General features: G+C 42.7%; 2 protein-coding genes and 1 long non-coding RNA gene across 3 annotated transcripts; 2 read left to right on the forward strand and 1 right to left on the reverse strand.

Annotated features, from left to right (window-relative positions):
* Nucleotides 1–219: 219 nt before the first annotated feature.
* Nucleotides 220–2,310, forward strand: LOC115578531 (uncharacterized). The gene is made up of 2 exons (XM_030411536.1): nucleotides 220–301; nucleotides 1,065–2,310. The coding sequence occupies exons 1-2, from the start codon at nucleotides 247–249 to the stop codon at nucleotides 1,754–1,756; spliced, it is 747 nt and encodes a 248-aa protein (XP_030267396.1). The 5' UTR covers nucleotides 220–246; the 3' UTR covers nucleotides 1,757–2,310.
* LOC115578728 (uncharacterized) lies at nucleotides 1,342–5,247 on the reverse strand. The gene is made up of 3 exons (XR_003983523.1): nucleotides 5,227–5,247; nucleotides 2,365–2,404; nucleotides 1,342–1,476 (listed from the first exon to the last, which is right to left on the reverse strand). It is a non-coding gene; the product is annotated as an uncharacterized LOC115578728 (long non-coding RNA).
* Nucleotides 5,248–20,306: 15,059 nt separating this feature from the next.
* LOC115578381 (dynein regulatory complex subunit 4-like) lies at nucleotides 20,307–25,233 on the forward strand. Its single transcript, XM_030411326.1, has 11 exons — nucleotides 20,307–20,441; nucleotides 20,605–20,694; nucleotides 21,725–21,922; nucleotides 22,309–22,515; nucleotides 22,616–22,670; nucleotides 22,761–22,966; nucleotides 23,784–23,951; nucleotides 24,211–24,297; nucleotides 24,372–24,581; nucleotides 24,709–24,774; nucleotides 24,847–25,233. The coding sequence occupies exons 1-11, from the start codon at nucleotides 20,439–20,441 to the stop codon at nucleotides 24,991–24,993; spliced, it is 1,437 nt and encodes a 478-aa protein (XP_030267186.1). The 5' UTR covers nucleotides 20,307–20,438; the 3' UTR covers nucleotides 24,994–25,233.
* Nucleotides 25,234–25,708: the final 475 nt, after the last annotated feature.

A 25,708-nucleotide genomic window follows, 5' to 3' on the forward strand; every position in this document is an offset into this window, starting at 1 on the left:
TGCACAGCGAGGGTAAAAAATAACCTTCAGCCATCACGGGCATAAATTAAATAATCATGATCAAAACTATCAAAGTTTATCAGTTCCAGTTCTTCAAACATTCCCTTGTATGCACAAAGTTCCTGATGTCAGTATGAGCTGACACAGTAACAGTAGTTTTAGTTCCAACCGCAGCCTCGTTAGTCACGACTTCCTGTTACATGGAGAAGAGACAGTTTCAGTGTGCAGAGTCCAGCGGCTGCAGAGATGCTGCTGCTCCTCTCCGTCCTCCTCGCTGGACGCTTCTGTCTCAGCTCGGCTGGTAAGAACACATTCATTTATTCATGTATGAAGTAAAAAGGCACAAATCTTCTTAAGCTTTCTGATTATTTCTTATTATTGGAGACGTAATCAAAAGATTTAAGTAAAAGTGAATGATCAACTACAAACATTTAAATATTAAAGGTAACTAAAAACAGAGAGTCTGGAGGACAGATGTGATCTGGTGCATTTGTCATTGATCATTAAATGAAGCCGTGTTAATCTAACTGCTGTGTGTACAAAGGAAGGATTCTGATTTTAAAGATGAAATATGTCAGAAATGTATTTCAAAACAGTCAAATGTGAAGAAATAACACCTGCGCAGCTCCGAGCTTCATTAGCTCAATCAACAGGCGGTCAGTTCTTACATATTGCATCAGCTCTTGGATATAAATACAAATACTCATAAATACAAACTGTATTAAATGTTACAGTTGTTACAGGTCTTGAGGAGAACGACTGTATATGTGAAAAAAGTAGTACGACAGAGGAAGCTGCATGAAATGTGATAAACTGCCTCCAGTGGCTGAGTTGCATTGTGGGTAATGTAGGCAGCATGTTTACCCACATTACAACTTAGTCACCAAGTGGCATCACTGGAGGAAATTCATGTGATCACACGTGCAGCAGAACTCCCAAAGACCTGTGAACACACTGAGGCGTGTGAGTGCTCGCTGCAGCAGCTGTGACCTCTGACAGAGACGCACAGGTGACTCAGACACGTTCACCTGTAATGCATTAATAACTGCCTTCTTACTGTACAGGTGTTCCCCAGCGTGTGGCGCAGCAGAACACGCAGGTGACGCTGCCCTGTCCTCACAAGGTGGGAAATGTTCAGTGGAGCCGCTTCATCAACGGTGACAAGGTCGTTATAGTCAGGATTGAAGACGGGATGGAGAGAATCCTCGACAAACACTACAGCTCCCTGGCTGATAATTCACTGGTCATAAGAGATGTGAGACTGTCTGATTCTACTATGTATTTTTGTAACGACAGTAGAATATATCTGCAAGTGACAACAGATCCCAACATGGTCACACAAGGTAACGATGGACTGAAGGACGGAGCTGCAGCCGGGGACCCACAGAACCAACAGTCCTCTGGGTCCTGGAAACTAGCAGCCGGTGCGGTCGTGGGTGCTGCTCTGGTGACTCTGGTCGTCTTCCTGCTGAGATTCTGCCCCAAAAACAGAGAAGAGACAAACAGCAACGTGAACGAGACCGTCACCGATGTGATTTACGAGGAGATTGAAGCTGGTGAGGAGCAGCTGAGGAGGGACTCTGACGTGGAGAGTCCGTACTACTGGACCAGCATCAGTGAAGCGCCGAGCACCTCCACGCCAGCCAATCACAATCTGTACAGCAGCGTGAACAAGCTGAAGCCCGGAGGGCCCAGCCAGGAGGCCGTTTACTACCTCGCCCAGAACCCAGCACAGACAGGAAGTGTCAGCCTTTAACCTGTCACGTCTCACACTGAAGACATGAGGAGGAAGAATTCTGCAGTAAAATGTCTAAAAGCGCCGTGTTGTAATGTGTGAGGATGGAAACAGTTGCTTTACTGTCACGGAGACCAAATTCATATTTATACATCTAATCTTCTTTCTCTCTGTCTGAAAATCTACTAAAGAAAGTGTAAATGATGCTCTTGCAAAAGCAAATCAAGCGGCATACAACGTGTTCTTACCTTTTTGATTATATTGTTTATTTTTTGCCATTATTATTTGTTTGTTTGTTTTGAGTAATATTCTGTCCTTTTGCTGCCTTGGCAAACACATTTCCCCGTTTGTCGGACAATAAAGAAATACTGATTCTAAAAGAAAGAAAGAAATACAAAAACTGCATTTTTTTATGGATCATTTGATTGACTTTGTTAAAATGTATGTTTTAAATATGTGATATTCCAAAGTCTCATATTTATTTATCGTCTTATTTTCTTTCTTTCTTTGAATTTCCGTTTCCGGTCATTGTCTCTCTGTTATACACAGTTTGTTCAATAAAGCTTTATGTGAATGAAAAAATGATACAATGATGAGAGAGAAGAGTGTAAAGTGATCATTAAACTTACCAAAGACGGTGCATCGTTTGGTGAGTGGAATCCAATACATCTGACAGAGATGATAAACAGAATGCTGGGTGAGATTAAAGTGTTGCGGAATGGGTCGTTGTTAGTAGTATGCAGGGATAGTGATCAACAAGGGAAGGCATTCAGAATAAGTAAAATTGACAGAAAGAAAGTACAATGCTCACTGTTTGAGGGCAAAAATGTTGTACGGGGAGTCATCTCGGGAATACCGACAGCTATCACCGAACAACAAGTGAAAGAGAATGTGATGGGAGCAAAAGTGATTGAGGCAAAACGTCTAAAACAACTAGAAATGGGGAAACATGTGATAGTTTGTCTGTTATGATAAAGATTGATGAGACGAAGTTACGGGACAGAGTATTCATAGGATACATCAGCTATGAAGTCAGACCCCATGTCCCTCCGCCACTGAGATGCTATAAGTGTCAAAAATATGGCCATGTAGCAGCCATCTGTAAAGGCAAACAGAGGTGTGGAAGACGTGCAGGAGAGCATGTATACGGGAAATGCAAAGCGGGAGCTAAACTGAAATGTTGCTACGCCAATAAAAAAGCAACAGAGGTACCGCAGATTCAGACCACGCAGGGGATTACACATGCAGATGCAGCTAAACAAGCATCAGGCGAGGAGATGATGAGAGTGCGTGCAGAGGAAAAACATGTGGAGCCATGTAAAGGGTGTGACAAAGTTCAAGAGGATACGCTGGCTGTGGGGAAAAACAAGTTCATACTCTTTATGACTGATGTAATAAATTGTTCTGCACAGACAGAAAGGAAAACAGAAAAGATTAAAATCATTGTGAGGTCAGCTGAGAAATATCTTGGACTGAAAGGACACTCATCTAGCTGACAGACTAATATTTCCGTTCACAGTCCTGCTACTAGCCTGGATAAAGTCTAAGGTATTTGTGTCAAGACTGTTAATGTTTAAAAATGTACTTATGGCTGATATAAACAAACACATCTCAATATTGGTACTGGCCTCAAAAGTCCAGTTCTGCTCAGGCTATAATCATACGGATTTAAACAACATTTCCAACACTGTTTACATCAGCAGCTTATTCTCAACCATCCCTGTTCTCGTTTGTGTCCTTCAGCTGCCTGAAACAGAAAGTGGGCCTTGGAGGACCATAAAGTCAAACACCCGTCCATGGAGGAGGCTGTTGGAAAGACCCCCACCCAACAAATGGTTCAGTCCATCCCCACCTGACCACAACAGCTCCAAGGGGAAATGTTTTTTCACCAGACAAGTCTACAAAATCTTTTTGCAAAGCTCTTTGGACTGGGAGGATTTGCCTTTCTCTGAAAGTCTTACTGAGTTTTTTTGTGAGGAAAACAAAAGATGTAGACATTGTTTGTGAAACAAAGCTGCATCTAAACATGCAAAATCAGAAAGAAACAGCTAAAAACAACCTGGAAATCAGATCACAAGACAAGAACTTACCAATGACCTCAACTCCTGTTTGTCAAACTAACACAGAGATAACTTTTTGCTGCAACTGTCATTTTCTCTTCCCCTGACTGCTCTCCACTTGATCAGCTGTAACGTAAGTTTGTTAGTGATTGGGTACTGCTGCTACATCCAAGGACCAAATTAAAATATCAAATTGACAGACTTTCATTGATTTTTGTATTATTAGGGTCTGAGCACTATCTGTGTTTCTGTAAGTTCAAATTGTTCATAGAGTGAAACCACAAGCTGCACACACACTTTCTCCTTTGCTGTGATCACATTAAAAACATGAACATTAATATTTAAAGTTCAGAGAGCATATTTAGGATCAGACTGAATTAGCTGAAAACAAACAGGTGAAGTGAGAGTGGGAAAAAAAGCATTCAGAGAAAAATCTGACCATTACTGGTGCAGCTGAGGAGCCTGTAAACTATCCTGACTAAAAGGCCTTTTGGATTTATTTCAGGTCCCGTTTTCTATTTTATATTAATAAGTACTTGGTTTAAAACGAGGTTGACATGTAAAAACCTTCAGTCAAATAAAGCCTCATTCAGAGATCCATTCAGAGACATAGAAAGTAATCAAAACTAAAACATTAAGACATTAAAACAGCATCTGAAAGACAGAATGGGAAAAAGCTAATATAATAAACTACAGATAAAAAAAATGCATTAAATTAATGTACTTATTTGAAATACAGTGAACAGTTATGAATTAGAAGAGTGGACAGTTTTACTTCAATTACATTACTGACTATTTTTAAATAAGTAACTGTATCAGAACAAACATTTTAAATAACCCTCCTGATCCTCGTACAAGTAAACCAAATGTGTTCAGTCCTGAGAACATTTAGTGCTTTACAGACCAGTAATATGATTTTAAAGTGCAGGTAACAATGAGGCTGCATAATGATCATATAAACTACTGTAGCTGCTCAACATGAGCTTTTATCTGTCTGCTTGGTGACATCACAGGCAGCACTGCAGGTATATTTCATATCAGCTGCTGGTAAAACGTTATAAACTCTCACAGCTGCTGTTAGCTTCATTCATGTGATAAGAGATGGAGAGAGGCTAACTTACTCAGACATTAAACAACACATGGTTTCTAAATCAGTCATTCCCAGAATAGGAATAGATAATGAAGGTAATGGAAGCCCTGCTCTCCATTACAGAAAGAAAACGTATACATCAAATATAGTTAAAGCTTTGAAAATGCCACTGAGAGGAGACATTGGACTCCATCAAAAGACTCAACACCTTCTTTAAAAATCTATAAAAACCACAACAGAGTGTAATTCAAAAAAAGGTTTTATTATGTAAAAAACCAGCAAAGACAACAGTGCTCACTGTCTGAGCAGGTGAAACCAGAGCCAACAAACACCTGCAGCACCTGAAGGAGTTTCATCAGAAGACGATGTTATGACCCCGGCTCGAGGGAAACACAGGTACTACTCAAACACAGGTTAAATGCAAGTAATCTACGTTTATTGTAACCAAAAAATAACAAAGGAAAACCAAAATGGTGTCTGGCGACCATGCTGCTGGTCCAGGCTGCAGGGAGAGAGTGTGGGTGGGGTCACGCTGGGCTTTTAAACCCAGCAGCAGGTGCCAGGTAACGAGGAGGAGGAGACTCAGGTACTCTGTAAGACACAGCACAACAGGTCTTGGACATAACACCCCCCCCCCCTTAAAATGGTTGCTCTAAGGCAACCTTCCAAGCTCTACAAGAGACAAAGATTATGCGTAGCTGTACACAATGTTGACACTTATGACCTTGAGAGGGCATCGGCAAGAACATTGTCCTTTCCCCGGATATGCTTGATTTCTAGGTTAAATCCTTGTAGGAACAAGCTCCATCGCATCAATCGACGGTTCGAGTTTCTCATCCTGCTCAGAAAAACAAGCGGATTATGGTCTGTGTAGACCACCAAGACCTGGCTGGAAGAAACATAAACATTAAAATGGTCAAGAGCAGAAATAAGGGCCAAGGCCTCTTTCTCAATGGTAGAGTAATGCCTCTGATGAATGTCAAACTTCTTGGAAAAGTAGCAAACCGGGTGCTCGACCCCTGAAGAGTCATCTTGAAGAAGGGCAGCCCCAACCCCAGCATCACTTGCATCAACAGCCAGTTTAAATGGCCTGTTAAAGTCAGGGGCAGCAAGGACTGGAGCACTAGCCAGCAGTGCCTTCAGATTCTCAAATGCCCTCTGGCACATCTCTGTCCAAACAAAGTTGACCTTCGGGCTAAGCAGGCTAGTCAAAGGGGCAGCAGCTGCAGCGAAATTTTTGCAAAAACTCCTATAATAGCCTGCCATGCCAAGAAAACGTTTAAGCTCACGACGAGAAGTAGGAATGCCAAAACTCTGAATGGCCTCTATTTTAGCGCCAACAGGACAGACTTCTCCCCGACCAACAACCTTCCCCAAGTATGTTACGGTGGCCTGTCCAAATTCACATTTGGCAAGATTCAAAGTCAAATTTGCAGCAACAAGCCTACCAAATACTTCCGCCACCTGAGCTTTGTGTCGAGACCAGGTGGAGCTATAAATGACTACATCATCAAGGTATGCTTCGCAGTCTGCAACTCCTTTCAACACCAGGTTAACAAGACGCTGGAATGTTGCAGGTGCATTCCGCATTCCAAAAGCCATAACGGTATACTGACAGAAGTCATCAGAAGTCACAAAGGCAGAGATTTCACGAGCCCTCTGAGTAAGAGGGACCTGCCAGTAGCCCTTAAGAAGGTCTAATTTGGTGACGAAAACTGCAGACCCTACTCTGTCGATACAATCATCTAAACGGGGAAGGGGATAACAGTCTGGTTTTGTGACAGCATTAACCTTGCGAAAATCTGTACAGAAACGAAGTGTGTGATCAGACTTGTCAACCAACAAACACGGGGAGCTCCATGGGCTAGCACTAGGTTCTGCAATGCCATGCCGCAACATGTAATCCACTTCTTTACTCATCAGTCGGCGTTTCTCAGGATTTGCTCTGTAAGGGTGCTGCCTAATAGGCGCAGCCTCACCGACATCGATATCGTGCTGGAGAACGTTGGTACATGTAGGCACATCAGAGAATAGTGTAGGATGTTTACCAATCACTTCAATGATGTCAGACCGATTTGATGGCTCTAAATAAGACAGATGGACATCCAAATTGGATATGATCTCTGAATTCAGAAGCCTACCATGAGACACTCCAGGATCAACAACCCCATCAGTGTCCCTCTCACCCACAAGGATTGGAGAGCTCAGCACAGCAACAGTCTTCACATCTGTAAGTTCAGCCTGGCTCCTCTCACAATATGGTTTCAAAAGATTAACATGGCAGAGGCGCGTTTTACGTTTTCGTTCTGGTGTCTTTATCAAATAATCACACTCACCAACCTGACGCTCAACCACATATGGGCCACTGAATCGAGCTTGTAAAGAAGACCCCAAAAGTGGCAGCAGCACCAACACCTTCTCACCTGGAGAAAAAGTTCGATGCCTTGCCTTCTTATCGTACCACCCCTTCATCCTTCCCTGGGCTTTCCCCAAGTTCTGCCTTGCCAGCTCACATGCTGCTCTCAGCTTAGACCTGAAATGACAAACAAAATCTAGGAGATTTGTGGCTGGAGATTGATTTACCAGCCATCTGTCTTTTAGTAGTTTCAAAGGGCCCCGCACAGTATGCCCAAACACTAGTTCAGCTGGACTAAAGCCGAGGGACTCTTGAGTGACTTCCCTAGCCGCAAAGAGGAGCAAAGGGGTTCCATCATCCCAATCTCTGTCAAACTCTTTACAGTAGGCTCGCAACATAGACTTAAGGGTCTGGTGAAACCGTTCTAAGGCTCCCTGAGACTCTGGGTGGTAAGCAGATGAAGTGCAGTGCTCAATGGACAACTGCTGGAGCACCTGGGAGAACACGCGGGACATGAAGTTAGACCCTTGGTCAGTCTGAATAACTCTTGGCAGACCGAACACTGTAAAGAACTTGATAAGGGCTTTTGAAATGGCTGAAGCGGTGATTTTACGTAGAGGGATAGCTTCAGGAAACCGGGTAGCTGTACACATGATTGTCAATAAGTACTGGTTACCTGATTTGGTACGAGGAAGGGGACCCACACAATCAATCAAAATACGCTCAAAAGGCTCTCCTATAGCAGGAATAGGATGTAAAGGAGCTGGTGGAATTTTCTGATTGGGCTTACCGATAGTTTGGCACACATGACATGTCCTACAATGTTCAACAACATCAGATTTCACACCAGGCCAAAAAAAATGTCTCAGTACTCTGTCCAAAGTTTTCTTAATTCCCATGTGACCAGCAAGACAATGATCATGGGCCAACTGCAAGACATCGTGACGATAGACACTTGGAACCACAACTTGGAACACACTACTCCAATCATCATAACAGGACATCTTAGGAGAAGTCCACTTTCTCATTAACACACCATTGTTCAGAAAATAGCAACCAGACACAGTAGTCACCTCGTCTTCAGAAACAACCTCGTCAAAAAGGGGAGACAGGGTTACATCTTTACCCTGCTCGCACTTGAGCTCATCACAAGAGGGGAACACTTTACCAAATCCCAGCATGTCACCCTTAGCTAAAAATGTATCAAACAGTGCAATATCAGAATCAGCTTCTTGGATTTGTTTCTTTTTCTTTAGCATGGCACGGGTGGCAACACAAACGGGGAATGTCTCTGGATATTGCTTCTCAAGTTCATCTGGGCTTTTGGACACTAAAGGGAAGGGAACCACCTCAGGAGCAGCAAGTACTCTACCACCGGCAAGATCATTTCCTAAGATTAAGGATACCCCTTCAATCGGGATGGAGGAACACAGAGCTACAGCAACCTCTCCAGAAACAAGACCAGTTTCAAGTTTGAGGTTATGCATTGGCAGGGACAGATAACCCCCCCCAAACCCTTGGACAAGGGCATTAGAGCCCAAGGCAGACTGGTCAGTAAACTGTAAAAAGTCATGTAAAATCAAAGACTGAAAAGCTCCAGTGTCTCTCCAAATCTTAATAGGTTTCTTGGTTGTAGAATGACCAAGGGAAACAAAACCATCCATAAGAAAAGACGAAGAGCCAGCCAGCTCACACTTCTGAACTGGTTGGTCCATGTTTTGAGTGCTATAGTTTTTTGCAGATTTTATTAAGGCAACAGGTTTACAAGATTCTTGCTTCTTACTCAAGACAGGGCAGTCAGCAATGAAATGACCACTGTTCTTGCAATAGAAACAAACCTTTTCTACAGGAGTACTCGCAGTAGCCAACTTTCTAGTAGAAACTGTAGAGACAGTGGGAAGAGGCTTTGGAAACCGAGATCTATTAAACAAAGCCCTTCCTTTTTGCTCACCTTGTTCGCCATCAAAATTTACCTTATGTGTCAACTCAAACTCATCTGCCAAAACAGCAGCTTTATCAAGAGTTGTCACTTTTTGCTCATTAAGATAAATACACACAGCTTTAGGCAGACAGTTTTTAAATTCCTCAAGCAGAACCAATTGTTTAAGATCTTCCTTAGTTTCAGCTTTCTGCGACTTACACCAACTATTAAAACTGGTCTCCTTTTCTTTCGCAAAGTCAACATAAGTCTGTTCATCCAGCTTACTGAGGCTTCTAAAGCGCTGGCGGTACGCCTCAGGAACGAGCTCGTAAGTTCTTAATATGGCATCTTTAACCTTTACATAGTCCTTGCTATCCTCAATGCTTAAAGCAGAGTAAGCTTCCTGTGCTCTCCCCACCAAAACACTTTGTAAAAGCAATGTCCAGGCATGTGTTGGCCACTTTGAAACCGTAGCCACACGTTCGAAATGAAGAAAATATTTTTCAACATTCTTCTCAGCGAATGGAGGTACCAATCTGATGTTTCTCACTACATCAAACTGAGAGGACGAAGCGCTCGATGAGTTTAGAGCAGCATGTTTAAGTTCAACTTCTTTAAGGAAGCGTTCATGTTCTAAATGCATTTGTTTTTCTCTAAGAAGACGCTCTTTTTGGGCATCTTCTAATTGTAGTTCTTGAAAAGCCAGTTCTTTTAACCTTAACTCAATTTCACGCTCTGACATTTGAGATGTTACAAGTTGTTGATATGCTGGTGACGATGACGATGGCTTAAGGACTTTGTTTTCTGTTAGAATAGTCCTAAGTGCATCCCTTATACTATCTTTAAGCCGTTTATCGCTACTGGCAATCTCAATGTCATAGTGACTAGCAAGGCTAAGAAGCTGTTCTTTAGTAAGCTGGCAAAGCAACTCCTCTGATGGTGCACTAATAAAGTCATTGAGTGATGCCATGCCAGATAACTTTCCTAAGTCAAAAGTGAAAAATGAAAAAAAAAAAAAAACCCAAATCAACCTAAACTATAAACCAATTACACAATATTTCAAATTAACCAGTATGCACAATGCACACAAAATAAAGTGTCCAATACTACAAGCAGCTAGTCACAAATGGCCTCTACTAAATGGCTCTAGAAACCATGATCACAAAAATAGGCCTAGAAACCCCCCATCAAGCTACTAAGGTAGCACAAATGTTGCCCATACAAAACCATTAACAAAATGGAACCTGCTGGCAATTAAACTAAGGAAACTTAGGGAGAACTAGCCTATAAAGTCAAGTTACACACCATCACTTGACAAATTGAAAGCTGCACCAAAATACAAAATTAGGATCCTAGGCACGCTACCACCTTTGTCCCCCATAAGGCAATAACTACCTCACCTAACTTTACCAATCGATCACTATTGAGTCGGTGAGCAAACCTCCGAGTGTCAATGATCGAGCAAGCAAGCCCCCCTGGTACCTGCCTAACTTCAAACTAAGCCTACCTGCCTTCTGAGACGTGCCGGGTTCGAGGCTTCTTTAAAGCAAAACCTCAGGAAACCTTAGCCATATGACCAAGGCCCCTGAGATGCTCGCCCCCACCAGAGACATGTCTCCACCCAGAGTTGCCTCAAAAATAAAAAAGGCAAAATAACAAATAGTATACCGAAGGAAGGACAGATTGCTCTGCTCAGCTGGCACACTCCCTAACTAACCAGGGATCACTCACAAGCTTAACCCAGAGACACTCAGATATTATACTCACCACACCCACCAGGAGAAGACCACAGCTGCTCCCAGCCAAATTGCCAAACACCACCAACCTATAAGATTACACAGTCTAGGGGAAAAAAAAAACGGACACAACACATTTTTTTTTTTTATCCCGGACGAGCCCCCAATATGTTATGACCCCGGCTCGAGGGAAACACAGGTACTACTCAAACACAGGTTAAATGCAAGTAATCTACGTTTATTGTAACCAAAAAATAACAAAGGAAAACCAAAATGGTGTCTGGCGACCATGCTGCTGGTCCAGGCTGCAGGGAGAGAGTGTGGGTGGGGTCACGCTGGGCTTTTAAACCCAGCAGCAGGTGCCAGGTAACGAGGAGGAGGAGACTCAGGTACTCTGTAAGACACAGCACAACAGGTCTTGGACATAACAACGATCCTCAGTTTTCCTGCTTCAGGTCCTGTGACGGCTCGTCTTATTCGTCTCAGCTGCTCGTCCGTCACCTGCAGGAAGAGAAAGAGGAGCAGTGGTAGTTTGATGTCTCTTTGTGGAGGTTTAGTGTTGTTCGTTTTTAGAGGTTTGGTGTTGTTTTATGTTTGTTTGTTTGTTTGTTTTTAGGGTTTTTTGTTTGTTTTTAGGGGTATTGTTTGTTTTTTTAGAGGTTTTGTGTGTTTGTTTTTAGGGATTTTGTGTTTGTTTTTAGGGATTTTGTGTGTTTGTTTTTAGGGATTTTGTGTGTTTGTTTTTAGGGTTTTTTGTGTGTTTGTTTTTAGGGGTTTTGTGTGTTTGTTTTTAGGGGTTTTTGTTTGTTTGTAGAGGTTTTGTGTTTGTTTTTAGGGGTTTTTGAGTGTTTTTAGGGGTTTGAGTGTTGGTTTTTGGAGGTTTTGTGTGTTTGTGCAGGTTTTTAATGTTTTTAGAGGTTTTGTTTGTGTGTGGAAGTTTTGTTTTGGTGGTAGTTGTTTGTCCTCCACAAAGAGACCTGGGTCTATTTTTGATGAGTTTTGAGTCTCCTTGTGGAGGTTTGAGTCTCTAACTCAGTTGTATTTAACCTGAAATCACTTTTCGTAATTTATTTACATGGAGTTTTAATTTAATTCTGAAGTAAATTAGAACATTTACAGGTTTTGTTTCACTTAGAGGAAATATAAACAGGTCTGGTTACTGTGCCTAAATGCATTTATTTGATCTAATTCATAAAGTATTTAACATGTGTATACACTGAGAGCCACATCATTAGAACCAGTGACGGGTGAAATAAATAACATGGATCATTGTGTTCCAATGCCATGTTCGGCTGTGAAACCATGAGTTCTAGCATTCATGTGGACGTCTCTTTGACAAACACCAGTCACCCAAACACAGCTGCAGACCGAGTACACCCCCTCATGGCAGCAGCACTCCTTGATGGCAGTGCCCCCCCAGCAGGACAACGCGTCTGCAACGCTGCAAAAACTGCTCAGGAACGACCCGAGGAACGTGGGAAAGAGCTCAAGGTGTCAACCTGGCCTCCAGATTCCCCAGAATTCAATCCAACTGAGCTTCCACTGGATGCAGTCTGAGCCAAGAACGATCCACGGGGGCCCCAACGTGGATGGGAGTTGGTTCTGGCGCATCCAATAGATGCTCAACTGGATTGGGATCTGGAGAATGAGGAGGCCAGTTTGACACCTTGGGTTCTTTGCCATGAGGAGGTGTAGTTGGTCTGAACGGTGTTTGGGTGGGTGGTGTTTGTCAAAGAGGCTCCACAGAAATGACAGAACTCAAAGTTTCCCAGCAGAACATTTGATTGTAACAAGATGATCAATGCTCACTTCACTTGTCAGCTGTTTTAATGTTGTGGCTGAACAGTGGAGATATACATGTTAAATACTTTTAATATTTAGCATAAATTGAGTTTTTAACTATATTATTACTTTCACTGCACTTTGTCTAACAGCTTTAGTTACTAGTTACTTTGCAGATTCATATAAACAATATTAAATATTCAAACATGATGTATTATTATAGATTAAGTTATCCAGCATTAAAAGCAGAAAGTTGAGAGCCAGTGTGCTGCATATAGAGGACAATTATTTATCATTTGATTAATTGCGTGATGTCGGTATACTTATAAAGCAATTCTGTAGAAAGACAGCTGATTTTCTGGTCTCATTCTCAGGTCGTCAAATAACACACTTTGTGGGCTATTAACAGGACTCATAGAGAGTCGAGTTGTTAACAGTGAGAAGATTTGTATTTTCATACACATTTTATTTCAAGATATATATTTTTTTATATCCAGTAGCTGTAAAAACATTCCTTGAATCCTGTGGGTTTGAGGCGGGGCCTCAGTCTGCTCTGGTTGGTCGGTTCACACAAGCCTGATAACCAGTTTACCTGGCAGAATACTAACAACTGGATTGCTGTTACTGAACTTTTGTGCCTAGAACTCTATGGTGGTGAACTGGTTGTCATAGCTTACTGCACTCAACATTGTTTAGCTAACACTGTTAGCCTGAAAATCTTTATACCACGATGTTTCTCCAGCAAAACAACAACTTCAAAGGCTTCATAAAGCTTATCAAGCACTCTCTGAACGCACATTTGTGCACTCGAGTGGAGATGAACCTGAACTGAAAACAACCTTCAATACACTCAGAAGGACGCAGACAAACTAACAACCGCTCAAGCTGTTTGTAGCTATCAGTTTGCTGCAACTCCACCATGAACATAACCACAACAACTGCTTCCTAACAAAAAACATCAACACAACACAATCGGATCGTTATTAGTGGTCTGCTGGGCAGTGAGGCCGAGGGCCCTGTAACAGCTTTGTAATGATCTCTGCATGGTGTAATCAAGCAGGATGCTGTTACACACAGTTGAAAAGAAAATGAATTCCTACACATTTTTTTTTTTATTGTGTTTTATCACAGAGTTCAACATTATCTTCAAGCAAAGGCATCGCGCCCATACACACTGAGCTCGCGAGGGAAATCGGCATGGACAGATGAGGGCAGAGACCGGAGCCGCTTCAGTGGCGTCAGGCGAGCTTTTACCGTGGCCCTGAGCATATCCCTAGCCAGGCCGAGGCCCAACTAAACACGTGCACATTGTGCACGATTCTACCATACCATAGGTGTGTAACAACAGGGGCCTGTAAGTTGGCGGGATGGCACAAGGGCTCGTAGGATACACTATTACCAATACCAGCAGCTGATCAAAGGCCTGACTACTGCCATTCATAGAAAACACTGCTATCAGCTCCGATGGACAGCACTCGGGCATTTGCCATTGAAGATAGCTGAAGTCCGGTCAAGTTAACCTGTAACTTACAATGACAACACCAGGTTTGCCTGGCAGACCACTAACAACTGGATTACTGTTACTGAACTTTTGTCCCTAAACAGCTCTATACAACGAGGCCTCCAAAACAACAAGTCTCTGCTCAGTTCTGCTGCTGTTGTAGCACTTAACTCACTGCACTTCTACCACATATAAGAACGCCAATGTTAACACTAAGCTCTGCTCAACATAGTTTATACACTCAAAGGACGTAGACAAACTTACAACTGCTCAAGCAAAACCTTACACAGGCTGACAGAAATTAACATGTCTCTGGTCATTCTGCTGGTGTTTGGAGCGCAGTTTGCTGCATCTCCACCATCAATGAGTCCACAAGAACAACTTCTAAAGCAAAACTTCACTACCACACAGTTGCACATCAGAAACTGAATACGATCCTTATTAGTGGCCTGCTGGTCTAACAGGCCGAGACTTATGCTAATGTTGAATCTACATAAATGAAGCTGTCCATTTAAAATGCATAAGTCTTAGCTCAAAACCCAGAGAGTTCAAAGGAAGAGGAAGTCATTTAAACAGGTTTTGTTTTACTGAGAGGAAATATAAACAGGTCTGGTTACAGTGCCTGAATGCATTTATTTGATCTCATTCATAAAGTATTTAACATGTGTATACACTGAGAGCGACAACATTAGAACCAGTGACAGGTGAAATAAATAACATGGATCATTGTGTTCCAATGTCATGTTCGGCTGTGAAACCATGAGTTCTAGCATTCATGTGGATGTCTCTTTGACAAACACCAGTCACCCAAACACAGCTGCAGACCGAGTACACCCCCTCATGGCAGCAGCACTCCTTGATGGCAGTGCCCCCCCAGCAGGACAACGCGCCTGCAACGCTGCAAAAACTGCTCAGGAACGACCCGAGGAACGTGGGAAAGAGCTCAAGGTGTCAACCTGGCCTCCAGATTCCCCAGATCTCAATCCAACTGAGCTTCCACTGGATGCAGTCAGAGCCAAGAACGATCCACGGGGGCCCCAACGTGGATGGGAGTTGGTTCTGGTGCATCCAATAGATGCTCAGCTGGATTGGGATCTGGAGAATGAGGAGGCCAGTTTGACACCTTGGGTTCTTTGCCATGAGGGGGTGTAGTTGGTCTGAACGGTGTTTGGGTGGGTGGTGTTTGTCAAAGAGGCTCCACAGAAATGACAGAACTCAAAGTTTCCCAGCTGAACATTTGATTGTAACAAAATGATCAATGCTCACTTCACTTGTCAGTTGTTTTAATGTTGTGGCTGAACAGTGGAGATATACATGTTAAATAAAATATGATTATATCATTTATAATATATATAAATGAGATCAAATAAATGCAGGTGTTCTAAACAGACAGACTGTTTAAATTTCCTCTCAGTAAACAAAAAACATTTAAAATACTACTAATTTATAGAGTAGTGTCCTCACAGAGATACTATAGTGGCTTCTGCCAACCCAAACTGTCAGTATTCAACGACCTGTGAATGAGACTCGACTATCTTCTAGAATCATTTACTGATTTTAGAGTATTAATGAACAGCAACTGACACAACTCACACTTTCTGCCTTTAATTTTTGCCCCTATACTGCACTGACCTTGTTGGACCAGGTGTCTCTCCTCTCCAGGTCTGATCATCATACAGGTCAGAGCTGTTCCACCTGAAGCTGAAGACAAGTCCCACTGTTCACCTGGAGAGAGGAGGAAGTACTTTAATATAACATGATGACTACGTGCATATGTGTGTGTGTTTGTCTATATACATTTTAATTATAGCAGTAAAAAAGAAGAAGTAATCAGATTACAGATACATCCGGCAAAAAGGGGATCTCTTACAGGATTATAATTTTATAATAAAGAATGATATAACAGTCTGTAACCATGTGCATGACATCACTTCAGGAGTCTCACATCATTCTGCACTATAAAATCTGCTAGAATCTGATTTAATAAATGTGTTTTTTTAAAAAGTAAACCAAAAGTAAACCAAATGTATTAAATCCTGAGAACATTTAGTGATTTATAGATGAGTAATGAGTATATTTAAAGTCTATCTTTTGACAGACAGGGAGTCAGTGCAGTGAGTTTAATAACACTTTAAACCAGAACTGAGACAAACTGAATCCATTCTGTGCAGCTACAATGAGGCTGCATATTGTGTGTTAAACTACTTTAGCTGCTCAAAATGACCTTCTAGATGCTGACATACTAACAGACATTATTACACATGGAGCCTGTTAGCTAACTGTGCTGTACTCAGATATTCAGCTGTAATGATGCTAGTATTAACAAGCTAACATTACACAGCAGGATAATGCCTTCATGCTAACACTCTCCAGCAGACACACACGTTAGCTAACATGCAAACCTGTCTGTAAAAACACGATGATTAAATGACTCAGACGTCTTTATAAGCTCGTTATACTGTCAGTACCGTTAATAAAGGCAGCTGAGCCGCTGCTAACGTGTTTCCAAACCTGCAGTGCATCTGCAACAACTTTAAAGTCAGCTAGCTAACATAGCATTACCACTTATACTGACCAGCTAACGTTAGCTAAACAGCTTTCATGCCGTTCTAAAGAATAAATACATTTATAAAAACTTAATGCCGACTTTACCGAAACTACCGTCTTGTATTTAGATAGTGATCAAAGTTAGTTAACTGTGCTTTATTCATGTAATTAACATGGCAGAGATAAAACTGACCAAAATCTCAATGGAGTTTGGTGCATGGAACAAAACACAACGTCCATCACGGATTTAATTGGCTGTAATTAAAGGATTATGTTCGAGCCGAATTTACCTCAACAGTTAACAGATAAATGAGAAGTCTTCAGCTTCTGTTCAGAGTTATTTCAGAAACATTTGAGCTAGAAACAAATCTCACCACATGAAAATGAGGCTGGCTCCATTTTAACCCGCACAGAACTTACTGGGCTTATACAGCCATGAAGGTAGTTAATATGTGGAGCTGCTGATATATGAAGGAACATCACCTGGACTTATTACCTGAGATCAATAAGTATTAACTACCTGTACACCTTCCACACAGACATGAATACACCTGTACTGAGCAGGTAACTGGACACATAAAGCAGATCGTACAGAACAGTTTACTCACCGTGTTCGTGTCCTCAGAGAAGAGCAGCTCCAAACAGAGTGACGATCAGTCAGCCATTTTTATACACATCTGAGGTTTTGGAGGGAAATGCAGTAACTTCGCGCGGGAAACGAGGGAGACCGCCCCTTTTGACGTACACCACCTGGATTCGTCAGAAGCTCTGGGGGTGGGACTTCTTTGACGTAGTTTACGTCATTACAGGTAGAGAATTCCTTTACAGCCCAAAGCTGTTAAGCTCAGTGGGTAGAGTAGGAGTTCTGTGATCACAAATCTGCTTTTATCCTGAGTTTGAATCCCTGCTGGAGAAACTCAACTGCATCATATTTACTGTAACTTCTCTTGTCAAAAGTTAAGATAAAAATTATTGGAACAAACACAGATAAACACTTGTTAACAGGATACACAAAAATATACTTTTTTTATTGATATTTAATTTCTCTGGACTTCATTTGTTATCAATCCAAAAACTAACTGAATGTAATCAAGTTACATTACTTTTTGGACACCTCAGCTCAAGTGTTACTGATTTCTGTTCTGTACTTTTACCATAAAATGAATTAAATTAAATGTGAACGATGACTTCATGGGGATGATGTCACAGAAAGGGGCGGGGCACTAGTACATATTATGTATGTAAGAATCTATTTCTTACCCTTCTATTATATATTGTTTATTCTGTACTTTTATTCATGTTTATTGATTAGGCTGTTGTGACACGCAGATATCCCCGTTTGACTAATAAAGGAATTCTGATTCTTATTCTGATTCTGATTCAATCACGCTCATGGGAATTGCATGAGGAGGTCAGTGACGTGATATTCTGATCAGTCATAAATAAGAAAATGTTTCTAATATCTTATCATGTTATGTTTGTTATGGAGCTGTTGAAAAAAGAGAACAGTTCTGGGAAAAACAGGACAGGTGGCGTCTCTAAAGGTTGCACTGGGAAGCAGTAGAGGAGATGCTAAGTGGAGGGCCTCCTAATTCACAGAAATGGGCTGGTTCATCATGGTCTTAAGTATTCTGCAATGGAATGCCAGAAGCCTTACAGCCAATGGACAAGAATTTAAGAGATATATATTTGAACTACAAAACAAACCTCATATAATCTGAGTACAGGAAACTTGGTTAAAACCGCAATTGGATTTTATTATACAGGGTTATACTCCCATAAGGAATGATAGAGAAGTGGGTAAAGGTGGAGGAGTTGCTACATTTATACAAAGTGGAATAAATTATAGTGTGAGCAGCGTGGGAAAGGAGCAGGAATCAATATGTATCAAAACCTGGACAGGAAATGATAGTGTCACAATAATTAACTAATATAACCCTTGCAATAAATTAACACCAGGTATATTAAGTGATATAGGTGGGCAGTCACAAGGGAAAATTGTTTGGTGTGGGAACTTTAATGCACATAGTACACTCTGGGGTAACAAAAGCACTGATGTGAATGGGTTGGTAGTAGAGGTATTTATTAAAGATAATGATCTAGAAACCTTGGTTCAGTACAAAAGAGCTCAAGCAGTAGTCCGCAAAACAGTAAAAACAGCAAAGCGTGCAGGCTGGAGGAAATACTGTAATAGAATTGGGAGAGAGACAGCATTGGCAGAGGTTTGGAGAAGACGAACGGAATCAAGAGCAAATATGAAATACCAGTACTAAGTAGCAGTAACAATAAAGCAATTAGCAATGTGGAAAAAGCAGAACTTTTGGCAAGCACATTTGTTAAGTTTCATGGGTCAGATAACCTATCAGCAGATGCAAAACAGAGTAGAGAAAATACCCTCATGCAGTATCCAGGAGTGACAGAAAGACGGGCCAACACAGGGCGGGATCTGGACTTACCACTTACTACGCTAGAACTAAGGAGGGCAATAACAAATGCAAGGCAAACATCACCAGGGAAAGATGGCATCTGCTATAAAATGCTGGCGAATATGAAGGACAGTTCGCTCACAGCAATATTGAAGATGTTCAACTTAATATGGGAAACAGGCCAAATTCCATCTGCTTGGAAGCAATCAGTCATAGTACCAATACTTAAACCTGGTAAAGTTCCATCTGACCCAACAAGTTACAGACCCATAGCTTTAACATCACAGTAACAACAATAGCAACAGATAGTATCTCAACACTTACAAGCATTCAATCAGGGAATTCATGCGGGCAGGATCTTTTACTGGAAATATCAAATCCAATATACAGATTACACAATAAAGGTGTGGATGTTTCTTTCCTCTGGGCTCCTGCCCACGTAGGAGTCGAAGGAAATGAAGAAGCCGATATATTGGCCAAACAAGCGCTAAAATCAAACACAATAAACATGGAAATACCCCTAAGCAGGGCAGAAATCAAATCTATTATCAGTAAACACATGTACAAAATCTGGCAGGAAAGTTGGGATAGTATGAACACAGGGAGACATCTTTACAGTATACAACCGCAAGTCAAAAATGGTGAAATACGGGGCAGGAACCGGAGGGAAGAAATTATCTTAACTCGACTCAGAATAGGACACACAGGACTCAATCATACACAGTAAAATAGGGAAACATCCAACAGGTTTGTGTTCACAGTGTACACAACCAGAAACAGTCCAACATGTATTGCTGGAGTGTAGTAAGTACAGGGAGGAACGACAGGAAGTTCTCCAAATGCTGACAGAAGAAAAGCTGGAATTGACTTTAAGGAATTTATTAGGGAGTACATCAAAAAAGGGGATGAGTGTTTTAATGAAATATCTAAAGGACACAGGTATAGGATGCAGACTATTTGGAATAACAGCTAAAAAAAAATGTTTGTTTTTTTCATTTTTCACTTTTAATTTTTTCTATTTTATTTTATTTTCTCTTCTCTTTCTGTATTATTTTCTAGTTCTGACATCTCATGTTCCACACTCCCGTCCAGTAGGTGGCGGTAAATGCACCTAAAAGCTGGTTGCCAACCGCCAATAAGAGCCAGTAGAAGAAGAAGAAGAAGTTGTTGCCATGGCAGCGCGTCGTGGTGACGCGTAGCGGAGCACCACAGCGCTTCTGGCTCTGCTAGCTAACAGTTTAACATTAAACCGACATTTTATCGTCCCGCGGACTTTGTTTCACGATGGTGAGTAAACTCCTGTTGAGTCACTAACTCACGTATGTCACAGTGTTATTGTTAGCATGTGTTGGTTAGCATCAGCTAGCTAGATAACCAGCTTCGTGTGCAGACAGCTAGCTGGGTCGGCTAATGAGGAGCGAGTTTAATCATGGTGTGTTTTTATCTCCAGCCGCCCAAAGGTAAGAACAAGAAGGCCGGGAAGGGGAAGGCGTCGGCGGTGGTGGACGGTCTGCCAACGGAGGAGATGTCCAAGGACCAGGTCAGAGCTGCTGGGAGATGCTAACACGGCTAACGTTAGCCCCCAAAACTATCAAACTGTGCTGGAGTAGTAGTTGGAGTCAGCTGGAGGCTGAGTTAGCTTAGCGTCTACCAGTCCAGTGACATTGAGTTTGTCCTCACTGTGACTGCAGCACGTGTGTTGAATAGAAACATTGACTGAGGTTCAGAGCTTCAGCTTTAAATTGAGGATATTTATGTAGAAAAAACCCTAAACTTAATTAAAGTACTTGAGTAAGTGCTCGCTACTTTCTACTTCATCTGGGACTTGAATGAAGTTCAGCTTTGAGGTGCTTCTGTTGCTCCTGACATTTATCAGCTCTGCAGACTCATTACAAAACAAAACACCAGGGCTCAGACTGATGACCTGGTGTCATTGTCTGCACTTTGTTTTAATCCAGTAAAGATCCTTCTCTTCTCATTAACATGTCTTCACTAAAACTACAAACTCTGTCTTCATGACTGAATAAACAAACTGACCTTAAAGGGCAACACAATATGTGGCGGACCCTGCCACCCTGCTAGCTTCAGACAGTCTTCTGGGACCTCTGAGAACAGCTAGTTTGTTCACTGATAGAGGAGCATTTGCATTATTACCTCACTGATCATTTAGATCTCAGATTTAGTTTGAATTTCTTCTCTTTTTTTGTTCTTTTAAATCTGTTTGTCTAAAACTAAAAACCCCGAGCAACCACAAGATCCAGTGACCGAGCTGCTGTGTGTCGGCTGACACCTGCAGGATGTGACCCCATGTGTCCTCTCAGGAGTTAAACCCTCCACACCACCGTTCTCCACAAGACTGAAACAGAATATTACAGAGAAACATGAAAGAACATGTGTTGCAGGACATATTCTTACTCCATTAAACATTATTAGGCTGCTGATTTAATGGTTAGTTAAGTGTTGGCTAAGTTTGCACGGTGCAGACATAACATGATGATATGAGATGTGGAGGATCCTGAACACAACAATGACCTGATCTCCAGCTGACCCGACTGTGTGTGAACTTCCAGCTGGAGGACCACATCATCCGCCTCCGAGAGGAGCTGGACAGAGAGCGGGAGGAGAGGAGCTACTTCCAGCTGGAGAGGGACAGGATCCAGGCATTCTGGGAAATCTCCAAGAGGAGCCTGGAGGAGGCGAAGGCCGAGCTGAGGAACAGGCAGAGGGAGAGGGAGGAGGCGGAGGAGCGCCACCGAGTGGAGATCGCTGTGAGCTGCACACACACTGTTCAGAGGGTTACTGTTACATTTAATCATTTAATATTCAAACAAACCACCAGTTATTCACAGAGACATTTTAAATATTTCTTTGTCAACATGTAGATTTTAAACCGTATGATTATATAATGACAGGAGACGGAGAGATTTAGAGAAACAAACATAACAGAAGAAACATGTAAAGACTATAAAAATCCTGAAAAACAAGTTAATATACAAACTTCATACTTCCTGTTTACTGCCTGTTAGTCCAGAACATCTTCAGGTTCTTCACAGACTCGTTATGATTCAGCTGATTAAACGCAGTGAATGTCACCAACATGTTTCTGACGATGCTTTGTTTCTCTTCTGAACGTCACGTGCTGGTCGGTGTTCAGGTGTACAAGCAGAAGCTGAAGCACGTCCTGTCCGAGCACCACAACGTGTCCTCTGAGATGAAGATGGACGGCGTGGCCTCGACCACGCTGATCCAGAACCAGCACACGGTGTCGGAGCTCGGGCTGCAGAGGGAGGCACGCGGGCTGCAGGCCGACCTCCGGGAGAAGAAGCTGCACAACGAAACCTACATCAAGGAGCTGAAGCTGGTGAGGCTGGTTTTATTCTGACACCTGAGCTTTTGTTTCCTGTTTTATTTGGACATGCGAGCAGCTCTGCCACAGATCTTTAACTGCTGACTGTCAACAGAAACATCAGGTGGAGTTAATGGAAATGGCAAACAGCTACGACCAGAGAATCAGAGGTGAATAACCCGACCTCCACTTCTGAGTTAATTTAAAGCTGCTGTAATAAACTCTGTCTGAACATTTCCCTCCGGCTGCTTTTGAAACAGAGATGGAGTTGAACTTTCACGACAACATGCAGACGATGAGCGAAGCGGAGAGGAAAAGGTGGAACGCCGAGATCAACGAGATGGAGGACAGAATGAAAAGTCGGGTTGTGAGTCTGGTGGAGGATAATGACCGAGCGCTCAGACACGCTGAGGAGCACTACGCTTCTATCCAGCGGGAACTCTTATCAGATCGAAACCATCTGAAGGTGAGATGATAAAACACAAACCGAACAGAAGAGACTCGATCCGTCAACACTGTTTCTACACAACAACCTGCCCGAATGAAAGCATGTTAAACACTCACAGGTTACATGTTAGTGATGTCATGATTCACCAAATCCACAAATGAATTAGACTTTGGATTTTAAGGTCAGGATTTGATTGTGATTCCATTGTTAGTCTGTCACATCTGAATCAGTAAAGATCAGTTTTCAGCTGTCCTTTACATCATTAAAGTCTTCTTTAAAAAGATGGAGGTATTTCACAACAACAGCTCGACTTTCTCCCGTCGTCTCTGTGACAAGTTCAGTAATAAAGACCGCAGCCTTCAGTGATCCAACTACAGACTACAAGAGAGAAATTCAGTTTGTTACAACATTCACTTTCTCACATTTGTCCAGAGTGAACCCTCTTCACAGACAAATCAATAAAGGATCTCTGAAAAAGACAATAAACAAACATGTCAGACTGTCAGAGTTTCCTCCAGTCAGGGCTAAATGCTAAGCTAACTGTGTCGTCTTTGAAGTATCGTAGTATATCGAAGTAGACGGTGTGGAGAGAACAGAAAGTACTCGGAGAAAATCTGATCCTGCTTGATTTAGAAACAAGATGGTGACTCATCCACTACATACAGTCAATACATGTAGAACTGAGAAGTTACATCTCACTGGAGGAAAGAAATGGTCACAAGTATTTAGAATTTTGTTCACAAAGAACCAGAACATGTGTTGAGGATGTTTGGAGTTCAGTCACTCCTCAGGTGTCTCTGCTTCAGTGAGCCATGTTGTGTTTGTCGATTTGCAGTCAGAACTTGAGGAGGTGATGAAGCAGCATTCCCGAGTGGACAAAGAGCTGTCAGCAGCTCTGCAGGAGAACAAACGTATGAGTGAATCTCTGCAGGAGGCCCAAGAAAAGCTGCCACAGCTGCAGAAACAGCTGGAGGAGTTCGAGCAGGCCAAGGCCATGATGGCGGTGCGTTCACTGCACACAAAGCACCACCACACTCTGTATTACAGTAACAGTAACACACAGTAACACAGATGATCAAGTGTTCGTTCCATGAAGGAAAATTAGATTTATTAACAAGTTGAATCTAATTTTTATAGATTGGTCTGTTGTTCAGTTTCCACCACATGAAGATACAGTGACAGTATTAGACGACAGAGTGTAGCATCACCAGCACAGTGAGGTGGATCATTAAAGTATTATCACACTGCGATGTGTCCGACAGACGTGTCGAGCTGAGATGAAGCTGGTTGAGAGGGAGCTGAGGGACCTGACGGTGGAGAACGAGATGCTGCGGCAGGCCTTTGGGAAGGTAAGCTGCTCACAGCGCAGGTCTGTCACGCTCGGCCCGGCCGGCGCTCTCATGAATGTTTCTGTGTCCGGCAGGTTCAGCAGGAGCGCGACGAGCTGCTGAAGAAGCAGATGGAGCTCATCCTGGACCTCCAGCAGAAGAGCGGCCTGAAGGAGCTGCTGCTGGAGAGGAAGCTGTCGGCGCTGACAGAAACTCTGGAGCAGAAGGAGGCTCAGCTCTGCGCCGCGCTCTCCGCCTCCAGCGTCGACCAGACTGCAGCCGGCAGCGCGGCAAACAAACTCGAGGTGTGATGTTGTGTCCACATGAGGGGACACAACCAGGTTCTGTCCTCTGGATCATTATCTGTGATATAATGTAATTTACACGTGTGTGTGTGTGAGCTTCTGTCTGAGAGTGTTTCCCTGCCTGTAGGAGATACTGGACTCCAAACGGGTCACCATCGATGCCTTACAGTGCGACTTGGCCCGAGATTCTGAGGTCAGTTAACTTCTCAGTGATCAGATGTTCTGTCAGATAACGTGCTGATTAAAACGACCGTGTGACCTGCAGGTGTATGACGCCATGCTGCACACCTGTGAGGAGAAGCTGAGGGCTCTGGGCGTCCCGCTGTACGACTTCCCCTTCAGGCCCTCGGAGCAGATCCTGGGCCGAAAGACTCCGGGTCAGAACTCTCCTGGACCTGCGTCCAAACACTGAAGTCCTCCAGGTGTCAGGATCATGCACCTGCTCCACCTGGATGATACTCACCTTCTCTACCTCTGTCTCATCCGCTCAGTCACATGCACTGTACAGCTTTATATTAAACAGATATGAATGGACTTTGTTCTGAGGGGGACCGGTCCGTCACCCTGTGCTGCTGGTGACGACACGTTTACCAGGTAAACTGTGAATCACAAAGGTCACAACAATAAACACTTCTTTTGTCTTCACACTTGATTTCCTCAGTGTGCGTTTTCATTTCTCTCTCACTGTATTTGATCGTGTAATTTGTAAAATGAGGCCAAAAACACAGGACGGTGTTTCATCAGCTGCTGCGCTGTGCTAGCTGCAGTTAGCAGTGACACCAGCGGCTGTAGAGTTTTCCACATGTTACTGTGAACGGAGAAACCAGAGGAGACTGTGGAGACGAACCAGAACTGTTCTGGTGACTCCGACTCTGAGTCCAGTCTGAATGAAGTGAGTCTGACGATGAGTCAACGAGCAGATTAAACTGGTCTGAGTTCAGTCTGAGACACAAACGGTTGGATTTTTCTGTTTATAATGAAAATAGGAGTCAAAATATTTCCTTTCTTCACATTCGTGAGTTTATGTTGTCAACTTCTTATACTCAGAAGTGAACTACAGGCTGTCAGACTGTCACCTCTGAGAGACAGAGGCTAGCTGTTAGCATGCTAACTCCAGTAGATAACTG

The sequence above is a fragment of the Sparus aurata genome, chromosome 1 (assembly GCF_900880675.1).
Source record: "Sparus aurata chromosome 1, fSpaAur1.1, whole genome shotgun sequence".
Lineage (NCBI taxonomy): Eukaryota > Metazoa > Chordata > Actinopteri > Spariformes > Sparidae > Sparus > Sparus aurata.